This window comes from Emydura macquarii, unplaced genomic scaffold (assembly GCF_026122565.2).
Source record: "Emydura macquarii macquarii isolate MOO-44397 ecotype Brisbane River unplaced genomic scaffold, CSIRO-AGI_Emac_v2 contig_2473, whole genome shotgun sequence".
NCBI classification, from domain to species: domain Eukaryota; kingdom Metazoa; phylum Chordata; order Testudines; family Chelidae; genus Emydura; species Emydura macquarii.
The window spans coordinates 2153720-2168729 of record NW_027132610.1 but is presented as its reverse complement, the minus strand read 5'-3'; the positions used below and the strand labels follow the sequence as shown (position 1 = coordinate 2168729).

At 37.0% G+C, this 15010-nt stretch overlaps 1 protein-coding gene across 1 annotated transcript in view; it reads right to left on the bottom strand.

The window, feature by feature from the left end:
- Positions 1-15010, bottom strand: part of ZC3H12C (zinc finger CCCH-type containing 12C) — a 53793-nt gene that overhangs the window by 23019 nt on the left and 15764 nt on the right. The window contains exon 3 of the mRNA XM_067563295.1: positions 5637-6388. Within this exon, the coding sequence (XP_067419396.1) occupies positions 5637-6388 (752 nt within the window). The remainder of the gene's footprint in view (positions 1-5636; positions 6389-15010) is intronic.

Here is a 15010-nt window from a genome sequence, read left to right as displayed (position 1 = left end):
ACTGGGAGGTACAGAATTGTTGTGTAGTTGTGTAGGTGGAGTTGATATGAGGCTGAGGGGGCAGAGTTAATAGGGATGCTGGGTCACAAAATTGATGTGTGGTGCCAAAATCATATTTCTCATTATAAATTGCCAACACTAATATTCACATATGTATTGGGGATGAACAGAGTAAAAAATATTACCAGAAACCAATAACATCCCATTATTTAATTAATAAAATAAAATCTTGTGAGTTGAAGCCAGATTAAAGATTTTTTTTTTAATCTTTTGCAGTTGGCAATACTGCAGTAGTATAATTTTTAGAAATAAATATTCAGAATCCAAACAGTAATTAGATTAACACATTCTTTTTTTCTAAGGATAAGGCCTAATATTAGGCCTTAATTATCTGTCAATGTATTCATTTAAAAAAATGCAATTTAGGATTATTTAGAAGTATGAAATACTCATTTAAAAAATTCAACTTGGAGTACCACTGTGTATGGGGACAGAGAACAGGGATTGATTAAAAGATGTAGGCACAATGGGGAGAGTGATAATCAATCATTTTTGCAATTCATATTATATGAGCATATTGACGTAAGAGGGAAAGAGGGAAAGTCCTCTCCTGGGATCAGTAACTGACTAAAAGATAAGAAACAAAAGGTAGGAATAAATGGTCAATTTTCACAATGGAGAAAGGTAAATAGTGGTGTCCCCCAGGGGTCCAGTACAGTTCAAAATATTCATAAATGAGCTGGAAACAGTAAACTGGGGTAAACAGTGAGGTGGCAAAATTTGCATGCACTACAAAATTATTCAAGATAGATAAGTCCAAAGCAGACTGCAAAAAGTCTCACAAAATTGGGTGACTTGGCAACAAAATGGCAGATGAAATTCAAAGTTGATAAGTGCAAAGTAATGCACTTTGGAAAGCATAATTCCAATTACACATATAAAATGATGGGGTCTAACTTAGCTGTTACCACTCAAGAAAGATCTTGGAGTCATTGTGGATTGTTCTCTAAAAATATCCACTTAATGTGCAGCTGCAATCAAAAAAGTTAAGAAAATGTTGGGAATCATTAGGAAAGGGTAGATAATAAAACAAAAAATATCATATTGCCTCTTTATAAATCCATATTACACATCTTGAATACAGTGTGCAGATCTGATTGACCCATCTCAAAAAAAGATAATTGGAAAAAGTACAGAAAAGGGCAACTAAAATGATTAGGGGTATGGAACAGCTTCCATATAAGGAGAAACAACAAGAGTCCTGTAGCACCTTAAAAACTAACAAATTTATGTGGGCATAAGCTTTTGTGGGCTGCAACCCACTTCGTCAGATGCCTTCGTCAGTGGAATACCTGTGGAATTCATTGCCAGAGGATGTTGTGAAGGCCAAGATTATAACGGGGTTCAAAAAAAACTAGATAAGCTCATGGAGGATAGCGTCCACCAATGGCTATTAGCCAGGCTGGGCAAGGATTGCTGTTTGACAGAAGCTGGAAATGGGTGACGGGACGAATCACTTGATGATTACCTGTTCTGTTCATTCCTTCTGAAGCATCTGGCATTGGCCACTGTTGGAAGACGGGACACTGGGCTAGATGGACCACTGGTGTGATCCAGTAATGGAGAAATGTTTGTTTTATCCACGTGGGATAAGTGTATGGATGTGTGTAATACAAAAAAGTAATATAATAATCTATATGTAAATAACACCTCACAGTATGTAATCAGTTTTGTGTAGCGCTTTGAAAGGACTGTGTACATCATTGCTTAGGTACAGCAGGACTGAATCACAGGTGCTATAGCAGCCTTTTACTTACTAAAATATCTTTTCCCATTTGTGGATTTGGGCATAAACAGTTTGTGTATAAGTATAACAGACAGAAAGGGAGGCAACAATCTCAAAGGAATTTAAAATATGCATTCTTGGTAGCTGTTGGATTTGCTATTTACATATAAGTTGTAAAGTTTACACAAAAAGAAAAATGCAAGAACATTCCAATGACAGTTTCTTATGTGTGAGGTGTAACTGTTTATGGCTGACTTCTCTCTTACACCAAGTAACTAAAATCAATGGCAATATGAAAGCCAAGAGAATTTAAAAAACTGAGGTAGCCCAGCAGACCCAAAATCTTCTATGAGCTTTCACTAGGTAGAAATAACTGCAAACCACCAACTCACAAGGCAGCAACCTCTCTACCAGGTACCAAACAAAGAAAAAGTTTTAACAAACCAATTCACAAGCGTCAGCCAATATCTGCAGATAATACAAGAGGACCAACTCATCTGTTGTCTTCAGTTTGAAGGATAAATTACAAGAGAAGCCATGTCAAAATATCACTTGGAAAAACACGGAAATAATGATAGACGGATTGAAGGCATCAATATTATATATACCATCAAGGTCTCTCCATTTCTCCAGTATCTACCCACGGTGTTTATTTTCCCTAATACACCATTTAGATCACTCAAAAAAATTAGTACTTTCTACTTAGGTTCTAATCTGTTCCATCATTGTAGTAGCTGAATGCTATCATATCAAGTGACTACCTCTTGCCTGTGGACATAAAAGCACAGAAGTAAAACAATAGACCAGACCATGCCTTGCGGGAGAGGGGGATGCAAGATGGCAAAGAGGATGCCCCCCCAGATCTTTCATTCCCCGTCATCAGGAATTATGCACAACATTTTTCAGGCCTGTAGTCATTGTTTCCCGCTAACTATTCAAAAAGAGGCAAGAAGTATCATGGCTCCTTAGCGTCAATCAAAAAGGTGTGATGGCTAGTGGGGAAAGCATGCACTGCAATTGGGTGACCAGATAGCAAATGTGAAAAATCAGGACAGAGGGTGGGGTATAATAGGTGCCTATGTAACACAAAACCCTGAATCGGGATTGGGACTGTCCCTATAAAATCAGGACATCTGGTTACCCTACACAGCAATAATGGTTGAGCAGCCAATTAAGCATATGCAGATACTCGGCACTCATTCATGCACATCAACTAATTCATGCACATCACTGAAACATCTAAAAGAGAGGAACTACGGCAAAGTTATCCAAAAATCCACACTAGAAAACACCCAGCCTCTCTGCACCTTCTTCAACACACTTCTGGCTGTAAAAGCCAGAATTTAGCTCTATAATTTTCATGAGTGTTTTTTCCATGCTATAAAAGCCCACAAAAGGCACTGCAAGCTTCTGACTTTTTGGTGGAGCAGCTTGCTGCAGAAAAATTATTATTTTAATCCAATTGGGCTCTATGTAGCACGCCACACATTCAGATTTGGCTCATTTCACAGAGGTGGTTAAGGAAACAACTGAAGCTAGGAAGATCTTCATGTCTGAATTTATGTAAAGACTTGAGTGCTTATTAAAAATGGATAGCCAAATTCTCAACTGCTTCCACAGTGTGCCTAGTATAACATGTGAGGAAGTGAGGCTTATTAAAAGTGTGCCAGTTTTGCTCCCCTCATACATCTTAGTCCTGGCTCAGTAATCAGATCCAGATTAGAGAAGCCCAACTGTGCATACAGCTCCTGGCATTTAGGGGCCATTTTGGGTTCCAGGAATTGCTGCTAGGGATACTCAGAACAATGCCCCATTTTTCCCCAGCCAAGCCCCTAGTCCTGTGGAAGGGCTCTATATCACCTGAGAATTCCCGTACACAGAGGTAATTCTTAAACCACTGGTCCAACCAGCATTAGGGCAACTTTGCATCACCAGATTAGCATAAAACTGTCACAGAGCCAAATCTTCCACTGCTCTAAGAGTTAAAGATACTAAGAAGCAATAAACCAACAATGAGCAAAACTATACTGGCAATCTTCCAGACTAGTAGCTCTCTGTTTTTGCTAACTATGATACTTCTAAACATTTTATAAACAAAGTTCTGTAACCATGTAAAATTAAGTTTTTATCAAAATGTGGATGTATTTTAGACGTCTCTGGATCACCTTTAGTTAGAGTATTAGGATACTGTTTACTTGTTACATTAACTTGAACATATTCAGTATTCATGGAAAAAATTTGCAGAAAACTAAACAGATGTGAACTTGGACAAAAAAATTAAAAGGTGAGCTGATAAGAAATACTAACATTCAGAGTTTGTAAAGAAAGTAGCAACCTGCATTTACGGGTTAATTGCTTTTACTTAAATCTCTAGCAACTAGATAATTTCAGTAGCTGTCTATACTTAAATTACAGTTGATGATACTCCCTGTTTACCAGATCATGACTATCGTGAACTAAATAAATTCAGATGCTCCTAGCACTGAAGTTTCTCATAGCAAGTTTTATTACTAAGATAACAAGGAGTATTCTCAAATTATTAATATGCTGAAATAGTGTTTCTGTCTAAATAGTATGCTAAGATTGGCTAGTATAAATTTCTTTGCTCCAATTAGCTAGCAAACAATTCCTCATCCATACGCCCACATAAAGTATGGTCACCTTGATTTCTGATGTTTCTCAGCTCAATACTTGCTTCCTTCACTCCTCCTTGACCAGTAAGGAAAGCCAGCTCCCTTCTACCCCCAACCAGGAGTATTTCCTTATCTACAGTTACAGGGGAGGATGGGTGTGCGAGGTGTGCAGACGTGTTCTTTTATGGGCATGTCAATGAAATTCTAAAGACAGCAGTCTCAGGAATTGCTGTAACATCTAGGCCAGTATCCTATCTCTGACAGTGGCTAGTACCAGCTATTTCAGAGGAAAGATGCCTCACTGTGAAATAACCTACCCAATAGGATACATTTCTTCCTAAGCCAATCCATTAGTGCAGGGGTAGTCAATAGGAGGACTGTGGGCCAAATCTGGACCGCCGGATGCTTTTGAACAGACTACAAAAATCTTTTTATTTATTTATCATCATTATTGTTATTGCAGTGTGAAAAATGTTTCTTTGCAGTCTGGACCTTGACTATATCTTGACCGATAAATTTGGACCTTGACAAAAAATAACTGACTACCCCTGAATTAGTGTTTGATTTACGACCAAGCATGAGGGCTTATACCCCATCTATTTTACCTTACCATATGTAACTTTGGATGGTGCAATTATTCATAGAAATGGTGCCTGCTAAGCAGTTGACCTCAGTGATACATACTAGCATGAATGCCACAGGCTAAGCATTGAGAAAAGAAAGCATGTTCTTTTATCAGGTTTAAATTTACTGTCTTTCACTTTCACTGGATGTTTCCTTGTTCTTGTATTATGATGCTGCCCATACACCTAGCTTGGTTAGATCCCTCTAAGGTTCCCCACAGCGTTCTCTGATCTCAAATGATGATAGTAATTTCATGTCATTTATCAAACATGCCCCCTCATTGTTCACTTTTTCAGATCTATAATTAATATTGATCAAAATGGAGATAATTTGGGAACAGTCAAAGTAGAGAGATCTGCATAATTAAGGTATGGTTGTAGTTACTGATCATGCAAATCTCTGCTCTGACTGGCTAATGGCCCTCTGACTGAGTACAGGGGTTTGCACATTGTATGGATGAAAAATAAGTACACTGTGATTATGCAAATGAGAATCAATGTACTGTTATAGATGTATAATCATACAACACATCAGTGCTCTAATTGGGCAAGATAATGCCATTTCCATAAAATAGATAAATCAATGCCTCATACCTCATTGCCACATTGCTGCCATCAATAACTATTGGTCTCAGGTTATCACCATCCTCAGTCACATCCTCCTGAAGTGGAGACTCAGACCTCTGAGACTCTATGGAAGATGCTTCACGCATTACGTTAGTGTTAACATTATTTATAGTCTGGTCAGTCTCAGTTTTATTTCCAAGTTTGACAAGTTCTCCCAAAATATCGTTGATTAAAGCATCAGTGCCAAGCTTATTTAGCACAAGTTGAACCTGTTCTTCAGAGTAACCTAACTTAAGTGCAAACTCCAGTTTGGTTTGATATTCCTTCACCACATCAGGGGGCTTCTTTACTTCCTTAGAAACTATCTGAGCCTCCTCTATCTTAAGGTCTTGCAAGATTTCATTACGTTTTAATACGTGAGGCTCTAAGCAGGGAGACCTGCACAGTTGTCGGTGAGTCTTAGGTAGTAGATGTGATTCCGCTGTAATGTTATTCAGTCTCTCTGACTCATTATCAGAATTTGTGCTCTCTTCTGAATCACAACTGGAGCTTCCAGTCTCCTCAGATGCCTCCTTATCTGCATTTTCTTTCCTAGAGTTAACTTTATCCATTGCTGGTTTCTCCACCATTGACCAAGATCCAACTGCATTTATTTGTGTGTCAGAGTGCTCCACATAAAGATGGCCTACGTGATCCTTCAAGCCCATGAAGCTGCTGCATGTACTCGACTCCACTTTGCTGTTTTTCCTGTATTCCTGAATATAAAGTGTCCCGTATTCCTAGAGAAGAAATAAAAGCATTGCAACTAGTTAGCTCTTATTTTGTTTTTCTTGCTGTTTCCTTTGGGACTTTGTTTATTTGCTAACTTAAAAATACGTTCGCATTCAAGGAAATTCCCTCTTTACTTAAAGTTTGGATGCATTTTTAAACAAACTGGTATGAAACTTGCTGCACATAAACACACTTCTTCAGACAGAACTTTCCAATAAAATCAATCTTGTTTGACTAATGAACAGAGCATTGTTATTATTCTTCAACAGTTTTCATAAAGCATTTACACTTCTAAACTGATGAATGCATTAAAAAATTACTTAAAAATTGTCCAACAATAAAGTAGCTATATAGAAGGTCAGGAAACCAGACATGAGAGAATGTTAACTTGGACAGGCGTCTTTTGTTCAGATTTAAATTGTGATATTCTGTCACTGGGTATGTCTACACTGCAAAAAACAAAAACAAAAAGCCCACAAACCAACCAACCAACCCCAAAACGCAGCAGAGAGTCTCAGATTCTGGGTCAGCTGATTTACACTCAAACTATGAGAGTAAAAAACAGAAGTGCAGATATTCCTGCTCAGATTGCAGCCCAGGCTCTAAAACTAGGCAAAGAGGATGGGTCCCAGGATCCAGCCTGAGCAGGAATATCTACACTGCTATTTTTAGCCCCATAGTGTGAGCCTGAGGCAGTGGACCTGGGCTCTGAGACTTGGTGCTGTGGGTTTTTTGTTTTTTTTTTGCAGTGTGGATATACCCTCAAAGATAATATTACTAAACTGTGTAATAAATCAGAAATGCAGCTACAAAACAAACAAGTACTGCTGTGGAAAACTTTTATACTAAGTACCTTCCATTTAATACAAGGGAACTCACATATTACTACATTACCATAGAATCATATACAGGTAGGGCTGGAAGGAACCTCAGGAGGTCATCTAGTCTAGCCCCCTCCACCAAGCAGGACCAAGTATACCTGTACCATCCTTGACAGGTGTTTGTCTAACCTATTCTTAAAAACCTCCAATGACAGGGATTCCCCTATCCCGCCTGGAAGCCTATTCCAGAATTTAACTACCCTTATAGTTGAAAATTTTTCCTTAATATCTAATCCACATCTCCTTTGCTGAAATTTAAGCACAATGCTTCTTGTTTTACCTTCAGTGGACATGGAAAACAATCGACCACCATCTTCTTTATAACATCCCTTAACATATTTGAGGACTTATCAAGTCCTCTCTCAGTCTTTTCTCAAGACTAAAATATCCAATTTTTTTAGCCTCTCCTCATATGCTGTTATTTAAACCTTTTATAATTTTTGTTGCTCCCCTCTGGACTCATTCCATCTTGTCCACATCTTTCTTCAAGTGTGGTGCCCAAAACTGGACACATACTCCAGCTGAGGCATCTCCAGTGCTGAGTATTGTGGGATAATTACCACCAGTGTCTAATGTACAAGACTCCTGTTAATACACCCCAGAATGACATTTGCCTTTTTCGCAACCACATCACATTGTTGACTCATATTCCATCTGTGATCCACTATAACCCCCAGATCCTCTTAGAATCATAGAAGATCAGGGTAGGAAGGAACATTAGGAAGTCATCTAGTCCAACCCCCTGCTCAAAGCAGGATTAACCTCAACTAAATCATCCCACCCAGGGCTTTGTCAAACAGCATCTTAAAAACCTCTAAGGATGAAGATTCCACTACCTCCCTAAGTAATCCATTCCAGTGCTTCACCACCACCTAATGAAAAGTCATGTGCTCCAGCCCCTAATCATTTTTGTTGCTCTCCACTGGACTCTCTCCGATTTGTCCATATCATTTCTGTAGTGGGGGGCCCAAAACTGTATACAATGCTCTATGTGACCTCTCCAGTGCCACACAGAGAGAAATAATCACTTCCCTCAATCTGCTGGCAATGCTCCTACTAATGCAGCCCAATATGCCATTAGCCTTCTTGGCAATAAGAGCACAGTGTTGACTCATATCCAGCTTCTTGTCCACTGTAACCCCCAGATCCTTTTCTGCAGAACTGTTGCCTAGTCAGTTGGTCCCCAGTCTGTAGCAGTGCATGGGATTCTTCCATCCTAACTGCAGAACTCTGCATTTGTCTTTGTTGAACCTCATCAGATTTCTTTTGGCCCAATCGTCCAATTTGTCTAGGTCATTCTGTATCCTATCCCTACCCTCCAGGGTATCTATCACTTCTCCCGCCCCCCCACTTAGTGTTGACTGCAAACTTGCGGAGGGTGCTATCCACTCTATCTTCCAGATCATTAATGAAGATGTTGAAGAGGACCGACCGCTGGGGCACTTGTTACCAGCTGCCAAATAGACATCGAGCTGTTGATCACTACCCATTGAGCCCAAAGATCTAGCCAGCTTTCTATCCTTCTTATAGTTCATTCATCCAACCCATATGTCAACTTGATGCTAAGACTACTGTGGGAGACCATATCAAAAGCTTTGCTAAAGTAAAAGTATATCACATCTACTGCTTTCCCCACATCCACAGAGCCAGTCATCTCATTATAGAAGGCAGTCAGATTGGTCAGGCATGACTTGCCCTTGATGAATCCATGCTGACTGCTCCTGATCACTTTCCTTTCTGTCAAGTGATTCAAAATGGATTCCTTGAGGATCTTCTCCTCTTCTGCAGTATTATAGTATTAAGTTATTTTCCATTTTATAGTTGTACATTTGATTTTACCTTCATAAGTGTAGTACTTTGTATTTGTCTTTACTGAATTTCAACACACTGTTTTCAGACAAATTCTCCAATTTGTCAATGTCATTTTGAATTCTAATCCTGTCCCCCAACATTCTAGCAACCGCTCCCATTTTGGTATCATCTGCAAATTTTATAAATTATACTCTCAACTCCACCAACAAGTCATTAAGGAAAATACTGAATTGTGTCAAGGATAGAGCTCTCTGGATCCCACTAGATATATCCTCCCCAGTTCAACAGCAAACAATTGGTAATGACTCTTGAGTATGGTTTTTCAACCAGTATTGTATTCACCCTATAGTAATCTTATCTAAACCACATTTCCCTAGTTTGCTTATGAGAATGTCATGTGGAACTGTGTCAAAAGGCTTACTAAAAATCAAGATATATAACATCTATAGCTTCTTCTCTATGCACTTGGCCAGTAACCCTGTCAAACACGGAAATTAGGTTGAGTTGGCATGATTTGTTCTTGACAAATCCACATTGGCTATTACTTACAAACTTAATAGCGCCTGGGTGCTTACAAATTGATTGTTTAATCATTTGTAACTTTCCAGATATTGAAGTTAGGCTGACTGGTCTATAGTTCTTTGAGTCCCCTTTGTTTCCCATTATATTTGACTAATTAGGCAAATAAAAAAAAGCCATCTTACAGAAAATGGGTTAATGATAGAATAAATATAGTCCAGTGAACCCTGAAACAGAGTATTAATTCAGCCAGGTAAACATCTCTACATATTTCTAAATTCCTTTACAAAGTACAGCCAAACCAAGAAATACTTTGAATATTCTCAAGGGAGCTTGTTTTAGTCAGAAGTGCAAGACTTTGAACTATGGACTGATTGAAAGTCTCCTGAAGTAAATGAGAGCAATCCAGCAAGGCACTTAAATATTAATTTCAACAATAGGACTAATCACACACTTAAGCTTAGGCATGTCCTTAAGTATTCTACTGGATCAGGGCCTAAATGGAGAGATGAAATGTATAGAGGAGATATGGTATAAAGCAGGTTGTGGCTTTCTGAGCCTCATTAAAGTTCCACTCACACAAGTTTACTGGAGGAGTTTCACATTATTATAGTTTAACATCATTTTTCAAATACCTATTTCCTCATAAAAGTTACCCTCATAATATGTTTAAAAGGAACTTATTACTTCCTTTTTGTGCTCTTGAATGAGAAAATTCTGGCATAAAGCTTTACTGTTTCCATAATTAAAAAGTATAATATCTGCTTCTCTCTCTCGTTAAAAGTGGGCTACATTGCTCGTTAACATTAAAACAATAACTTGTATTAGGTAAGGATGAAACAGAAAATAAATAACACCTCTTCTAGTTCAGGCAGGACAAAAATTAAGTGAGATACACATACAAAAGGATGTCATGTATAGCATGGCCATAAACCAGATCATCAAAGTCACTCTAGAAAAATCATTGTATTAAACAAAACTCCATTGTCTCCATTCTATTAACAATTATCCATAGTTTAAATTTACCCAAGATACAAAATTGCTTCCATATGAATAAATAAATAAGTAGTATATATTTAGGAGTCATTTGCATAGTTTAATTTCCATTTACTGGAAAAAATAAAGTATGCAGAATATACATATGGCAATTCATGAAGACTTTTCTCAAGACAAGTGGGAGTGAAGTGAAAATGCCTTCCATGATTTAATAAAAAAGGTTTTAAATGCATTAAGTGTAAAGACATCTTCCCAGCAGTAGAGATTTTCAGAGAATAGCTGTATTAACTAAATTGTTCTACTTGATAACTTACCATTTTTAGTTTGAAACCAAAGAGCTTTTTTTCCAGCAGTTTAATCTAGTTTACACTGATGGAAAAATATATTCTACTTTTAACTTCTGTATAGACCTGATTTAGTTAAAAGAGCAACTGTGATGCTGTCTCTTGCAGTATATAAGTCAATGTTCATTTTCTTTATAGGGATCTTTATGAGTTCAAGCAATACTGCAGATTAAATACAAAGGGAATTTAGGAAGTGAACCTTTACACATGGTGATTTATTAACTACTGTAATACACTGGATAACCTAGCGCCAGTAACAAATCACAACAGTATCTCAATAAAAGGATACAGTTTAAAACCCACACTGTGGCCTGCATAGAACTGCCACCAAAAAGTGTCTTAAACAAGAAAAACCTATTGGAAACTAGGCTGCCTAGCAACCAGCCTTTAGTTGCTAGGATGCACTCTTTTAACATGCCATCATGAATGCTAGCACAGTGAAAGAATAATTTGGTATGAACAAAGCCTATGAAAAAGACTGGGACTTAAGTGCGTCTGGTTTACCCTCTGAGAACAATGCAGCTGCCAAACCAATCTGGACGCTCAAACATCATTGTTCCATAAACCTCACAATCTGCTCTGACTGGAGGAAGTATATTTAATGGGCAACATTTTTAAGCTGGACTGAAAAGTTGGGTCAGCTCATGTATTGACCTAATAAAATACACCAAGATAATGGGTCACTGGCCAAATCCATGTACAGTGGAATCCCATTTTAGCACTGAACTAAAAGTAGTACTTTTCTTTTGGACACTATCAGAACAGGATAAACATATCTCAAGATAGGTTTACATTAGTTAAGATTAATATATTGTTATTTCCTGATATCATATTCTAATTGCTTCTCATTAAAGTTTAAATGGTAACTATAAACATATTATTCAAAAATGATAGAAAGCTGCAACAGATCTATTGCATGTATTTGAGAATTAGAAGGTACATGAAACAGAATGATGCTTTAACTACATTTTAGATAGAAGATTCACACATTGATAATATGAGTTACATGTAAAAAGTATTAATATAACGTACACAATAGTATAAAGTAAATTCACAGTAGTGTGTAAAGAGTAAATCTCTATCTTCCTTATTTAGTTCCATTGTCAATCTCTACTTTGCATACACGTAATTGCTTCATTTATATAACTGCCATTCTGCAAAGACTATTTAGAGAGATACTACAGCAGTTGCAGCTTTCAAAGCCCGCATGAATAGTATTTAATTGACTAGTCGGCATACTGTTGTTATTTTAACTATTGGTTTAATATGAGCCCACTATAACCACAAAGCATAAGGATTCTGAAATATTACCTTTAAGTTTTTCATAAGCAGCATACTATTCCTGCTGTCAGGCTTGCATGCAAGTTCTATGCATCTTCAGACAAATTCTACAGCATTTCTGATAAGCAGCAAATAATCTGCTGCAGCACTGCCCTAGAATGCTAGGCTTGGGAGCTCCCTACATATCTTGTACATTATTCATTGATTATAACCATGAAAATTAGATATCACAATTAAATAATAATAGAGTTTATTGTTTTACTTTGAGCTACATAGCTCAGAAAGAAATGCCATTCACTCTACCTGAGCAAACTAACCCAAATTATTTTTGCTTCTTTCAGTCAAAAGTTAATGCACCTGTTGACAGCATAATGAAGCCCACAAAAACTGAAAAGAATGAACTTGTTCAAGGAGTAACACAGAACGTAAAGAGCTCTCAGTGTGTACAATAAAACTCTTATACTGAGAACATGGTTATAAGAAATAGTTATAGATACCATGTAACCTAGATGAAAATATGTGTTGTGAACTATTTTGAGTGAGATATATATAATAATAAAAAGTGTATCAACACAATTGAGTGGCCAAATAAACTTGTTAAGAACTAAATTATTGTACTTACTGGTTATGCTTTCAATACAACTACTAAGTAATAGTTTTTGAATTTATAAAATTTTGTAAAATAAAATAGATCATCACACAGAATAGCCACTGGAGATTAACAACAATCCAACCATTACACTGAAAAGGAAGGGTTATTACTTATGAATTCATACATATTATACTCTATACCAAAAGCCCCCTCTTTCCCCATCAAAGCTATAAAACCAAATGTGGCTTCATATTTTAAACTGGCTCCACTATTATAGGATTATTATCATCATCATCATCAAATACTACACATTTATCATCAAAGACACTTGATAAGTCAGGGGTTTATACTTAACACTGTGGAGGAATACAATACCATTGTGTTATAGAACTGAATCCTTTTTCTATCTTCTGTTCTTCAAATTCACTAACAAAACTATTTTCTACTAATCACCAACATTAATTTATTCTGAACTAGACATTTCCATTGTTCAAGAGGACAGGTGCAAATAGATCATCTGATTTTTAATATTATGAAAACTGTCCACTCACAACTGAAATTCATAATATAGTTTAATACAAACTTTACATGGCACGAAAAGCAAGAAGTGAAACAGTGTGATATGAAAAAAAAATTATAATAGCCATTGCATGTGTTCTTAAAAGAGCTTTCAAGTTTTAAAAAATAAATCCTACAACAATGAAATAGTTCACTTTGTTTATACACAAGAATACTTAAATTATTCCTAGACCTGCTAAACAGCAAACGGTAAATATTTAGACCACAGCTTGTTAAAAAACCCACGATTGTTTGTCATACAGAATTGCACAGACTACCAATATAGAAACAAAATGTCCTAGTTTCCCAAATGGTAAAGATATTGCAACAATGCAAATAAAATAATGAATATGTAATATATACCTTCTGCAGTAGTTTCTGTATATTTAATTACCATTGTATTTCAGGGAGCACTGTTGTCTGCATCACTTTATCTAACAAAGGAAGGATGTCCCATTGAACAGATTGGTTAATGCTCTGGGGCAACAGATGTCTACTGGAACTGCAGGAGACCAGCAACTGGTGGCCTGCCCATCTTCTGAAAACTTTCAATAGACTTATGCATATGTTCACACAATAGGGCATGTGGTAGAAATGCAAACCTCTTTTTAACCCTTTTATGTGCCCTCTTTCCCTCCCAACGGGTATATGAAGGTCTTTGTTTTGTTTTTTCTTTAGAGGATCCTTGGAACTCTGGTTCATGGAGTATACACTATATGTGTTCTTCAACCTAATATCTGAACCCAAAAAATAAAACAAAATACGTTAAAAACTGCACAATAACCTGTTGGCTAATTTTATAAATGTAAGACTGGCTTTGAAAGGATAGACGCTTTGACTGAATTACATTACCACCTGAGAGTAGCCCCAAAGAACTAAAGTTATATCCTGCCCTAAATCCATCATTTTAAGTTTAGACATTGTCCCAAAGTGATGTTCCTCCTAACTTCAGCAAATGTTTTAAATTTCACTATAATTTAATAAAAATGGGCAAATCTATAAAATACTTCTTTCCAAAGGAAAAACTATCAATTATAGCATATTTACAAAGGATAAAACATTGAAACTCAAGTTGGAGTCACCTAAGGGGTACAGAAAAATTAGTTCTGCTGAAGAGTTCTGACAATCTGTCATTTCCAAGCCCCAGGAATATATTACTGATGCTCCTGCAAGTTATTTACCAGAATGTATCAAGTTAAATATCACCCTTACACAATTATTTTTCAGATATAAATTCTTTATTTTTTTAAGACAACCCCCAAATTTGGAGATTTCGTGACTTGTATGGCTATTTATTTTGTTCAGAATGTAGACTGATGTACTGAAGTGTTAGAATGGTGAAACTGCTCAATCCCTGCAGAGAGTAGTCCAAATACTTACGTTAGCTGGAAAACACAGAGACATTGGTTTCTTGCAGCAGTTCCAGAAGCAACTCCTTAACACGATTTCAGCTGCAGACTTCCAGGCAAGCAAGCAGAACAATGAATGGCTGAACAGATGGAATGGCAATGTCTCTGCTTAACCTATTACTGAGTGGAACAACAGCCAATCATAGGCCAGAGAATTCACAATTAGTTGGCCAGGCAGATGCAAGGCAACCTCCCCACCCTGCGTCAGGTTTGTAGGTTTCTAAGATAAGCAAGTTGA